A 12,552-nucleotide genomic window follows, 5' to 3' on the forward strand; every position below is an offset into this window, starting at 1 on the left:
GAGACTCTGTCTCAAAAAAAAAAAAAAAAAAAAAAGTGTGCTCACTGTGATTGAGCAGATCCGAAAGTGGCTGCAAGGTTTTTTAGAGCATTGTCACCACCAGTGGGTCTCAAACTTTGGCGAGCATCAGAGTCACCTGGATGACTATTACAGCACAGATTCCTGGGCCCTGACCCAAAGACTCTGACCTCATAGGTCTGTGATGGGGCCTGGGAATGTGCATTTCTAATAAGTTCCCAGGTGATGCTGAAGCTGCTGGCTGGGAGACCTCTACTTTGAGAACCAGTGATTGCCTGGATCGTTTCATCCAATCTTCTCCACGTCCTCATGGTTTATAACACTTTCCATTTACAAATGAGCTAAGTGAGCCTCAGGGAGGTTGTCTTCCCTCTCGAGCAGTTATTTTCAGAAGCCTTTATAAACCGCTGATGGGTGAGTTCATTCACGAGTAGAATTTAGACAGAAAAACATAATAACAAACATACTGAGCACTAGCTTACCACATTAGGCATCAAACCAGATATTTGATGTTCTAGAATCCCCATTACAACCCTGGTCAAAATTATGCCCATTCTAAAAGTGAAGAAACTGAGGCTCAGGGAGGCTAAAGAAGTTGGCCAAACCTGGCAGAGCCCGAGTCCTATATCTCTTCACTGCTCGGGAAACTGAGGAGGGGCAGGTGAATCAGCTCTAGGAGGCTGTTGTGCTGTACTCATGGCCAATTCCTGAGTGAAAACCCCTGTGAATGAAAAGGGTGTGGTGACTTCAGACAGAGACGCAGTCACAAAGAGTGACTTAAAAGGAAATATTTGTGTTCATGGCTGGAACTTCAAAATGTTAGGTAATTAAATTCTTCAATTTAAGAAACTGATTTAGATTTCCAGAGCTTGATTATGAGCCAGACCTTATTTGTGAGTAAGTTTTAATTCTGCAAAGACTTCTTTGTGCCCACAATGTTGAAGGCATGGGGCTCTGCCCAGGCAGAAATGGAAGTCTCTCGGAGCCGGCTTGAGCTTGGAGGCCCCTGTTTTGCAATTCCAAACACTTGCTTGGTTCTCAGAATAGGTAAACATTAAATTCTTTAAGAAAGGGAATGAATTAAGAAGATGGTATTAACCATTCTTAAAGTGATAGGGCTTAAAATAGTGGTAGTGGTAGTGGTAGCTGTGTTCTCACTAGTACGTACTATGGGTTGCCTCTATTTAATGTGATCTATCAGCATTATCTCATTTGTTCTTCATGATACTCCTATAAAATCTACTTTGATTATTTTGCAGATGTGGAAACTTAGACACAGAGAAGTTAATTCACTTGCCAGGGGGTCACAGAGCTGATAAGTGACAGAATCAGAGCCAGGAGCATCTGGCTATATGGCCTGTGCCCTAAGCTCCTGTGCCACCAGTCCCTCTGTTTTTGTGCCTATACTCTGACCTATATTAGGGTTGTTATTCATTATTATTATTATTATTATTATTATTATTTTTGAGACTGAATCTCACTCCGTCACCCAGGCTAGAATGCAGTGGTGCAATCTTGACTCACTGCAATCTCCAACTCCTGGGTTCAAGCAATTCTCCTGTCTCAGCTTCCGGAGTAGCCGGGACTACAGGCGTGCGCCACCACGTCTGGCTAACTGTTTTGTGTTTTCAGTAGGGATGAGGTTTCATGTTGGTCAGGCTGGTCTCAAACTTCTGACCTCAAGTGATCCACCTGCCTTGGCCTCCCAAAGTGTTGGGATTACAGGCGTGAGCCACCATGCCTGACTCATTATTCATAAGCAACTAGTCCTCAGAATTGCAGGGGCGTTCTTTCACGTGAAATGCTTGCTTTGTGGATCACATCGATTCTTACTGATGTCTGCATTCTCCTTCCCTCAACTCTTCATTAAGTAGGACTGGGGTCAGGGGTTGGCATCTCTGGGGCCTGAGCTTGGGCAGCGTATTCTGCACAAAGCATGTGGGGCACCAAACTCTGGTCAAGTCTGTTAGCGAAAGTCAAGATTCAAAAGGGAGGGATACTAAGTATGAAAGTCCACAGACAGATCAAGATGGAACCATGGAGGCTGAGCTGAGTAGCCCAGGGTCAGAGCAAGAGAGCCTCTGTGTAACGGCCAAGATCTGTGGATTGCACTTTGGTTCTTGTTGCGGGGTGGTGTGTGGATACCCCTGGCAGTCAGGGTGGACAGTGACACCTTTGCTTTTGCCCAGGGTTTCTAGGAGCCATGGTTCATGCTCTGGAGTGCTTTTCTTGCCAGAAGAATGTGCCAGCCATCTGGATTACAAAGACACCAGGCAGCACCTGCTCTGCACTGAATGGCGTTCGTGTTTTGAGTCTTCTGTGGATCATCTCGGGACATACCAGTCAGATGACTGCATGGCTGTCTTTGGGTACAGAGAGTTGATGAGCCTTTACTCTGGGAGCAGTCAGGGAAGAGACACTCTTTGGTATGGCGGGATCATGGTGGTCAAAGGATGGGGGTCTGGCAGCCTTCCCATGAGCAGCCTTCCTTCTGTTTTAGAGACACTATGTGTGACCTCCTATCAGGAAGGTTTCCGGGCCAGTGTCTAGTGGTTCATTTTACTCCCTCTAGGTACAAATCAGGCACCTGGCTGCCAGGTGACTACTGATACCTGGGTATTGTATTTTCGTTATCCAAAAAGCCAAGTGCTCTCTCATCATGGTTAATGAAGCCAGGACTTAACATTTATTTTTCCTTGAAAAGCAGACAAGCATAAATAAAAATGGTTCACTAATATCAAATCAGTGTTTCTCCACCTTCTTCCTGCTGCTACCCTCCTGAAGTGCTCCTATCAATAACAGTGGTACTCTCTAAACAGGGGGCAAACACAGCACAGGGCAGATGGAAGAAGCCTCCTGGGTGATCTGTACCAGCCCATGATAGGTAGTGCTACAGTCCAAGGGGGTTGTGGCCGCTGTGAGTGCACAAAGGAGCTTAAAGCTCCTGAACGACCGTGAGGGACCTCAGTCACCACCTTTTATTCCCAGTCTGAATTCTCCTCCTACCTGAATTACAGTGGTTCTTCTTCTTTTTTCTTTTTTCTTTTTTTTTTTTTGAAACGGAGTCTCATTCTGTTACCCTCTGGGCTGGAGTACAATGGCGTGATCTCGGCTCACTGCAACCTCCATCTCCCAGGTTCAAGTGAGTCTCCTGTCTCAGCCTCCCAAGTAGCTGGGATTATAGGTGTCCGCCACCACGGCTGGCTAATTTTTTGTATTTTTAGTAGACACAGGGTTTCACTATGTTGGCCAGGCTGGTCTCAAACTCCTGACCTCGTGATCCACCTGCCTTGGCCTCCCAAGTGCTGGGATTACAGGTGTGAGCCACTGGCCCGGCCTATAGTGATTCTTAAAACCTGCCAAGTACAACCAAAAGTTGAAGGTGTTCCTTTTGCTTTTTCTGAAAAGAGAAATCACATGATTTTCTTCTCTGAAACAAAAAGACACTGCTTTTTAATCTTTGTTACAGATAATGTGCTTGAATGGAAAAGCAGAGTGCTTAGAAACCCACTGTACATTTACTCTCGGAGTGGTCCCTTCTATCTTGGAGTTGATACATTTTTCCTGATCAGGTAATAAGGTTGAACTACGTTTTCACTGCTGTGGGGCTTGTGGTGTTTGTTCTGGGATGTGTGTATGCGTATGTGTTACCATTCTCACTCTAATGAGAAAAGCTGAATGACCCACATTTATTCACCTGGGCCTTTGTCCATTTCTAGACAGTACTGTTGTCACAAGAGACTCTCCACTGTATGTTCCATTTATTACATGAGTTAGGATGGCTCTATAACACACGCCTTTTACAAACATTGATTGTATTCTTCAAAATTGTTTATTTCAGTGCTTCTCGAAGTCTGGCCCACAGAGTGGTACAGGTGCTTGATGAAGTTCTGAATTCTCACTATAGTGAAATGGGAAAAATTCAGAAAATGGCATGATGTTTCATAAAGTTATGTTTATTTATATGAACTATTAAGAGGTAAAATTTCTTAATTGTTTGAGAAGTGTTGGGCACTGTGGTAAGCACTTTGAAATAGTATCTCATTTAATCCTCATGAAAATTCTAATTTCTGTTTTTAAAAATTGGGGTAAAATTTACATAACAAAATTAACCACTCAGTGTAAAATTTCGGGCATTTAATACATTTACAATATTGCGCAACCCCCCCCTTTTTTTTTTTGAGATAGAGTCTCACTCTGTTGTCCAGGCTGGAGTACAGTGGCGCAATTTCGGCTCACCACAACCTCTGCCTCCTGGGTTCAAATGATTCTCCTGTCTCAGCCTCCCGAGTAGCTGGAACTACAGGCGCTTGCCACCACACCTGGCTAATTTTTACATTTTTAGTAGAGATGGGGTTTTGCCATGTTGGCCAGGCTGGTCTCGAACTCCTGACCTCAGGTGATCTGCTCACCTTGGCCTCCCAAAATGCTAGGATTACAGGAGTGAGCCACTGCACCCAGCCTGTGCAACCACTTTTATCTACTTCCAAAGGTCTGAGAAGGCTTGTCTGATGGAAGGGTGCTATTTCAGCTGGGACCAGAATGGCAAGAAGGAGCTGGCCATGGGAAAATCTGAGATAAGAAAGTTCAGGCAAAGGGTCAATTAGTGCAAAAGTGCTCAGGCAAGAGTGGGGGAGCCTTGTTAAGGAGAAGAAAGAAGGGTGAAGCTTAGTGAAGGTAAGGAACGTGGCAGAAAACCCAAGAGAAGGGCAAGGGTAGACCATGGGGGACCTTGTAACAACACTAAGGAGTTTAGACTTCAGTCTTGGTGGAACGGGAAGGAGTGAGAGAGCTTGTTTTAATCTGGACAGTGATGTGATCTGATTTATTTGAAAGATGATCACTCTGGCTCCTATGTGAGTAATGCGCCTAAGAAGGTCAAGAGTGGAAGCAGGATCGACGAGGCAACTGGAATCAAGAAAGAAGGTCACATTCGGGATGTGTTTAGGACGAGGAATTGCTGAGGCTTGTTGATGCATCAGATGTGACGTGTGAGAAAAGAGAGGAGTTGAGGATGATTTCTAGATTTTGGTTTCAGTGTCTGAGTCAATGGTGATGGCATTCCTTAAGATGGGAAAGATGGGAGGAGAAACCGGGTCTGGAGGGAAAACCAAGCTTTCTGTTTTGGATGAATTAAGATGAAGAGGCCTTTTAGACAGCCATGTAGAAATGTCAGGTGAGCAGCTGACGTATCATAAGTCATATCATAACTTGTGATATGGTAGCTGACATTCATAAGTCATATCATAACTGTGATATGGTAGCCGACATTCATAAGTCATACTGTAACTTGTGATATGGTACCTGACATTCGTAAGTCATATCGTAACTCGTGATATAGCTGACATTCATAAGTCATATCATAACTCGTGATATAACTGACATTCGTAAGTCATATCATAACTTGCGATATGGTAACTGACATCCATAAGTCATATTATAACTTGTGATATGATAGCTGACATTTATTTTTAAGTCATATCATAACTCGTGATATGGTAGCTGACATTCATAAGTCATATCATAACTGTGATATGGTAGCTGACATTCGTAAGTCATATCATAACTGTGATATGGTAGCTGACATTCGTAAGTTGGGAGATCAGTGGAAACATCAAGGCTGGAGACGTAAATTTTGGAGTCCTTGGGATATAGGAGGCATTTAAAGCCACAGTATTGAATCTGATCACATTAAGAGGAGAATGGAATGACCGATGGGGACTGAAGGCCAGGACCTCTGGTGTTCCAACCTTTAGAAGCTGAGAAGAACCCACAAAGGAGTCTGAGAATGAGTGACCAGTGAAATGGGGCACAAGTCAGACACTGTGGGGACCAGGAAGCCAAGAGAAGAAAGCGCCTCAAGAAGGAATGCTGTGGTCAGCGGGGCCCAACACTCCAGGAGTTCATTGTGTAAAGAAACAATCTTTGACTTTGGCAACCAGAAGCCTTTTGGGGACATCGTCAGAAGCAGGGTCAGTGGCGTGGTGGACATGGAAGTCTGGGGGAGTGGGGTGAGGATGGGAGGATGTAGACACAATGACTTTGGACAACTCTTTCAAGATGTTTTGCTGTTTTAGGGAGCAAAGAAATGGAGTGGAGCTGGACTCTGTACGGGGCACAAAGAAAGGTTGTTAAAAGAGAAGGGACTCAAGACATACCTGTGATATGTTGAGAATGACTGAGGAGAAAGGGGCAAACTGATGGCTGCTGGAGATGCTGTTGTCAGCCAAACTACAACAGCCACAGAGCAATGTTTTCATAAGTGCCCCCATTTTTTAAAAAAGGCCGCTAAGGCCGGGCGTGATGGCTCACACCTGTAATCTCAGCACTTTGGGAGCCCAAGGCAGGGGAATCGCTTAAGGCCAGGAGTTCAAGATCAGCCTGGACAACATGATGGAACCCCGTTTCTGCTAAAAATACAGAAATTAGGTGGGCGTGGTAATCCCAGCTACTCAAGAGGCTGAGGCAAGAGAATCGCTTGAACCCGGGAAGCGGAGGTTACAGTGAGCCAAGATCGTGCCACTGCACTCCAGCCTGGGCAACAGTGAGACTCTGTCTTGGAAAAAAAAAAAAAATCATTAAATTCAAATGTGTGTGACCCACCCAGTTAGGGGAGAACTAGTTCCCATGCTGCACAGAACAACGGTAAGGGATTACTAATCACCAGCCACTTTCTGTGCCACTTACCTCCCTAACAGCCTGGTTGCTTGATTCCTCTTCTTCAAGTTTTTACACAGCAAAGCCTTCCTCGTCCCCTCTCTTTGAAGTGCAACTACCCAGCCTTCTAGACTTCTTTTTTTCTATTTATCCGCATACTATAGCTGCCATTTTTGATTGATTAATTGTCTCTGTCCTTTCAGTAGAATGTAAGGCATAAAATTTGGTTTTCTGTTTTGTGTACTGCTGTGTCACCAGGTCACTGAAGCAGTGCTAGCCACAGAGTATGTCCAATAAGTCATTGTTGAAATGGATGATTTCTTGTCTTATCTCCAGAATCTGGTGTGATAGTTTCTTGTGGTAATGCTGAGAAAGAGGGATGCAGAATGAGCTCAGACCTATCCATTAAGGATCATGCTAGGAGGTGGCAAGTAGCCCAGACAGGCCAGGCTCAGGGTCCACAGTATGCAGCAAACCAGCAGTGATATAGGAACCCCTGGGCTCCAGACTTTCCAAGAGGGCAGCACTGGGTCTCACCAGGCAGAGGAAGCCCAGCTGCAGAAGACCGGGAGTGGGCCCCTGGAGAACGGGGAGGTCTGCCCACAGGGCAGCAGGCAAAGACCAGAACTCTGTTCCCTATAAGCCAGGCAAAAACGACTGTATGCTGGGATGGGACTGACTGTCAGGGTCCAAGCCCTGGGAGGCACACTGGCACAGACAGATCAGGATGGCAGGCACCGAAGCCAAACTCAATCTGGAGACAAGAAAAGTTGTCACTAGGATGGAAAGATGGAGGGCACGAAAGGCCACTGGTCATCTCTGGGTCATCAGTGGGAATCAGAAACACCAGAGAAGCCACCAGGTCAGTCCTGAGATATCTAAAGCACAGGCCAAGGCTATTGAGATACCAAACAGCCCAGAAAACTACAAATATGTAAAGACGACGTATCTGCCACCTGGATTGGTCTGGGGTCAGGGAGGGCCGTGCCTTGCCTTATGTCAGTGGTCCTCAGACAGCCATCCCACTGCAAATTCACCAGCATCACCTGGAATTGGTAGAAGTGCAAATTCTTGGGCACCACCCCAGACCCACTGAATCAGACTTTCTGGGGGGATGGGTCCAGCAATCTGGACTGTCAGAAGCTCTCCGGGTTGTGCCTGCTGAAGTCTGAAAAGCTCTGTGTGAGCCCAGGCAGGAAGAGCTGAGGCCAACAGAGGTGGCGGAAGCCAGGCAGATTCTGACAGCAGCCTAGAGACGGAGAAGTACATTTCTTTTCTCTTTATCTCTATTTGCTTCCATTTCTCAACATCAGTCTCCGTGACTGTCTTTTTCTCCTTTTCCTTCCGTTTTTATTGTATTACTTTCAAAGGTTCACATTTTCTTTTGAACAATGGAACCATTATTAATAGTGATACTTAGTATTGCCATTATGCTAAGAGCTTGAAATCTTTTATCCCATGCAATTCTCACAATAAACCTATAAAGCTGGTACACATATCATCCCCATTTTTTCAGATGAGAAACTTCTTGATGTTCAGTAATGAGGTGATTTGTCCAAGTCTACACAGCTAGTAAGCTTAAAATTAGAGCTTAAGTATAGCTTGTTTCACAAGGAAACCATGTCTTACTCACTTTGTCACTGATATTTACATAGCAAAACCAAAGCCTTCTGATTATCTTGAAGAATAATTAGTCGGCGACTGTTTTGTAATCCTCTCCCACCTCTCGGGCTGACTTCATCTATCACTAGTGCACGCTTTTCTCTGTTGCAGTGTGTTCAAGTCTTTGGGTCTTAGCCCCATGGAGCTAGTTATCTTGCTTACAGCCTGTTTTCCTGCCAGCCTTTCTTGTAGCCCTCTCTTGATGAACTTGCAAGCTGGGAGGTGCGTGCCCACACACACAACGAGGCCCAGGTTTTGCTTAGCAACCGTGCTGGCAGAGCGGGAGCCAGTCACTCTGAAAAGAAAGAATTGCCCTGATTTATCCTTTCCTGAAATTAAGAGGAGGCCGGAATCAGAATTGGCTGCCCTGCTTCCCCTCTTAGCACTGTCTTTTAGATGTCTCTATAAATTTTGTTCCTATTTAATGATTCCAAGTTGCTGCTTTTCAAAGGAAAATCTGGCAGGCAGAGAATAGAGACATTTTCCAACCCTGCCTGATCCCTTCCAAGTCCCACCCAACCCACGGCTTTGTTTCGCAATAGGAAATACATTAGCTCCTTAGGGAAACACCCACAAGGATCGCTGGTACAAATGTCAAAAGGTTGAGAAACTCACATACTTGCTTACCATCCAGTTGCAATTAAAAGGCATCACTTTGGTTTCTTTAGCTGCACATTCTGGGTAATGAATTTGTCATCAGGGTATGTTGGTTAAGAATTCTGCGATCTTGGGCAACCCTCTTAATAATCTGTAGGTCTGACTTTTCCCATCAGAGAAGCAGGAATGATAGTATCTTCCTTTTTACCTAATAGAGCTGTTTATTCATCTACTCAATCATTCACTCAACAAACAACTGTTTATATATTTTTTTGAGATGGAGTCTCGCTCTGTCATCCAGGCTGGAGTACAGTGGCATGATCTCAGCTCACTGCAACCTCCGCCTCCCAGGTTCAAACGATTCTCCTCCCTCAGCCCCCTGAGTAGCTGGGACTACAGGCATATGCCACCACGCTCAGCAAATTTTTATATTTTTATTAGACGTGGTGTTTTGCCATGTTGGCCAGGCTGGTCTTGAACTCCCATCTCCCAAAGTGCTGGGATTACAGGTGTGAGTCACTGGGTCTGGCCAACAAACGTTTTTTGCAAAGTAGTTTGGTACGACTGGAGAAGGAAAAGCAATCTCCTTAGTGAAAGTACTTTGAAAGTCATGTGCTTCTACACAAATGGAAAGTCTTGGTGTTATTATTTCAAAAGACACAATGGTGGTCATTAATAGTGTTCAACAAATCTTTCTGTCTCCCTCCCTTTTGGGCACTTGGCAACATTCCACTTCCTGGCCCCATTGTGATTGGGTGCGTCACATCATTAGTTCTGACCAAGTGGTACCTGGTATTGCCATTATGCTAAGTGCTTTAAACTCTTATGCTAAGAGCTTTAAACGTGACTCTTTTAGATTAGACGGTTTCATTGCTAGTTTGTGGCCCTCCAGAAGGCTGTTGTTGTCTTCCATGGTCACTGGTGAGGTTTCAGACGGTGGCCGCTCTGTCAACCTGGGCATGCAGTATGAGCAAGAACAAACCAATTGTTTTTGGCTGGGTGCGGTGTCTCGCACTTGTAATCCCAGCACTTTGGGAGGCTGAGGCGGGCGGATCATGAGGTCAGGAGTTCAAGACCAGTGTGGCCAACATGGTGAAACACCGCCTCTACTAAAAATACAAAAATTAGCTAGGTGTGGTGGTAGGCGCCTGTAATCCCAGCTACTTGGGAGGCTGAGGCAGGAGAATGCTTGAACCCGAGTGGTGGAGGTTGCAGTGAGCCGAGATTGCACCACTGCACTCCAGCCTGGGTGACAGTGCTAGACACCATCTAAAAAAAAAGAAAATTCTTTTAAGACTTGGAGGTGCTTTGTTAATGCATCATAATTTATTCTATCCAGATTGGGACAACCAAATGAATCAATCAGTGAACTGTATTATTGATAAGTAATTCCTGTGACAATTCTTTTTTTTTCTTTTAGTGGTTGGTTAAGTGCAAGGTCCTTTTTAAAGATGCATCGGAATTCAGACAAAGGAATAACCCCTAAAGTCATACTCAAATACTTTCTCAGTCGCCTGGTGAGGTAGGTGTCACGTGTGTCCGTGTGAAGAGAGTCCACCAAACAGGCTTTGTGTGAGCAACAAGGCTGTTTATTTCACCTGGGTGCAGGTGGGCTGAGTCCGAAAACAGAGTCAGCAAGGGGATTATCATTAGTTCTTATCGGTTTGGGGATAGGCGGTGGAGTTAGGAGCAATGTTTTGTGGGCAGGGGGTGGATCTCACAAAGTACATTCTCAAGGGTGGGGAGAATTACAAAGAACCTTCTAAAGGGTGGGGAGATTACAAAGAACCTTCTTAAGGGTGGGGAAGATTACAAAGTACATGGATCAGTTAGGGTGGGGCAGAAACAAATCCCAATGGTAGAATGTCATCAGTTAAGGCTATTTTCACTTCTTTTGTGGATCTCCAGTTGCTTCAGGCCATCTGGGTGTACACGTGCAGGTCACAGGGGATATGATGGCTTAGCTTGGGCTCAGAGGCCTGACAGTAGGTTTATTTACATAATTTCTCAATTCCTCATTGCTATGTAATAATTTATTAGTTTTCTGTCTTTAACCCTCTTTTAAAAGAATTTCCAAAGAAAAGTAAACTGAAATAGTTTTCTTCCCTAAATAGAGTTGATTTAAGCTGGTTTAATATGGTTCAAATTCTACTGGGACAAATACCATGAAAACTGGTATGTTCCACTGGCAAAAACATCCTTAGTCCTCAGCTGATGGGCAGCAGAGTTCAACAAATGCACTGTCAGATTTCCACAGAATCTGTATTCAACAGGAAAATCTGTTTGTCTGCAAATTAGTAGTAATTGGCTCCCGTAAATCAGAGTGCTAATGGTAATGATAAAAATAAAACGATACATGACCACGAGAGGAACTTGGTCGAAGCTCTGGGCCATGGCCATTCTGCTGGGAGGGAGGCAAGAAGAATGACGATTTCTTTTTTTTTTTTTGAGATGGAGTCTCACACTGTCACCCAGGCTGGAGTGCAGTGGCGCCATCTCCGCTCACTTCAACCTCCGCCTCCCGGGTTCAAGCAATTCTCCTGCCTCAGCCTCCCAAGTAGGTGGGATTACAGGCACCTGACACCATGCCCGGCTAAGATATATATATATATATTTTTTGTATTTTTAGTAGAGACGGGATTACACTATGTTGACCAGGCTGGTCTTGAACTCCTGACCTCGTGATCTGCCCATCCTGGCCTCCCAAAGTGCTGGGATCACAGGTGTGAGCCACCGTGCGTGGCCAACGGTCTTCTTTAGGAATGTGTGGTTGGTTGATGCAGAAGGGATTCCAACATTGGGGCAGAATACGGAATCAGTGGTAGCAGAGTGGCAGTGATGGAATGAGACAACCAAAGTTAAGGGCGGAAGGGCTGGGCATGGTGGCTCATGCCTGTAATCCCAGGCGTTTTGGGGAGGCCCTTGGGAGGCCGAGGTGGGCATATCACTTGAGGTCAGGAATTGGAGACCAGCCTGGCTAACATGGTGAAACCCTTTCTCTACCAAAAATACAAAAAATTAGCTGAGCGTAGTGGCACATGCCCGTAATCCCAGCGACTCGGGAGGTTGAGGTGGGAGAATCACTTGAACCCCAGAGGTGGAGGTTGCAGTGAGCCAAGATTGTGCCACTGCACTCCAGCGTGGGCAACAGAGTGAGACCCTGTCTCAAAACAAACAAACAAACAAACAAAAACAACAAAGTTAAGGGACAAAAGGAAACTTCAGCTCATGTCATCCAACCCTGCCATTGATATATTTTCTACGTTGTGGTTATTTGCTGAGCTGGAAGCCAGCACTCCTGACTCCCGGTTCACATTCCTCTTGTTTCCACACTGTCACAAAATAGGAAGAGGAGTATTGTCATAATATTTGGAGCTAGTGAAATGCAGTGGGCAAGTGCAGACTCTGTAGTTGGATGGCTGAGCGTGTATTCTGGCTCAGTCACACAGCAGCTGAGTGACCTTGAGTAAGTGTCTCAGTCTTTCTGTGCTTGAGTTTGCTCATCTCTAAAATGGGAAGAATAGTGGCACGTCATAGGACTCTTGTGAGGATTCAGTGAGATAATGTATGTAAATAACACGGAAACGTGCTTTACACATAGTAGGCCCTCAATAAGTA

General features: G+C 45.2%; 1 protein-coding gene across 1 annotated transcript in view; it reads left to right on the forward strand.

Annotated features, from left to right (window-relative positions):
• The window catches only part of LOC105516975 (nose resistant to fluoxetine protein 6-like), a 79,761-nt gene that overhangs the window by 43,556 nt on the left and 23,653 nt on the right, over positions 1-12,552 (forward strand). Inside the window, exons 6-8 of the mRNA XM_011949319.1 lie at positions 2,208-2,387; positions 3,488-3,590; positions 10,355-10,456. Coding sequence (XP_011804709.1) covers positions 2,208-2,387; positions 3,488-3,590; positions 10,355-10,456 — 385 coding nt within the window. The remainder of the gene's footprint in view (positions 1-2,207; positions 2,388-3,487; positions 3,591-10,354; positions 10,457-12,552) is intronic.

Source organism: Colobus angolensis, unplaced genomic scaffold, assembly GCF_000951035.1.
Source record: "Colobus angolensis palliatus isolate OR3802 unplaced genomic scaffold, Cang.pa_1.0 Scaffold108, whole genome shotgun sequence".
NCBI lineage: Eukaryota > Metazoa > Chordata > Mammalia > Primates > Cercopithecidae > Colobus > Colobus angolensis.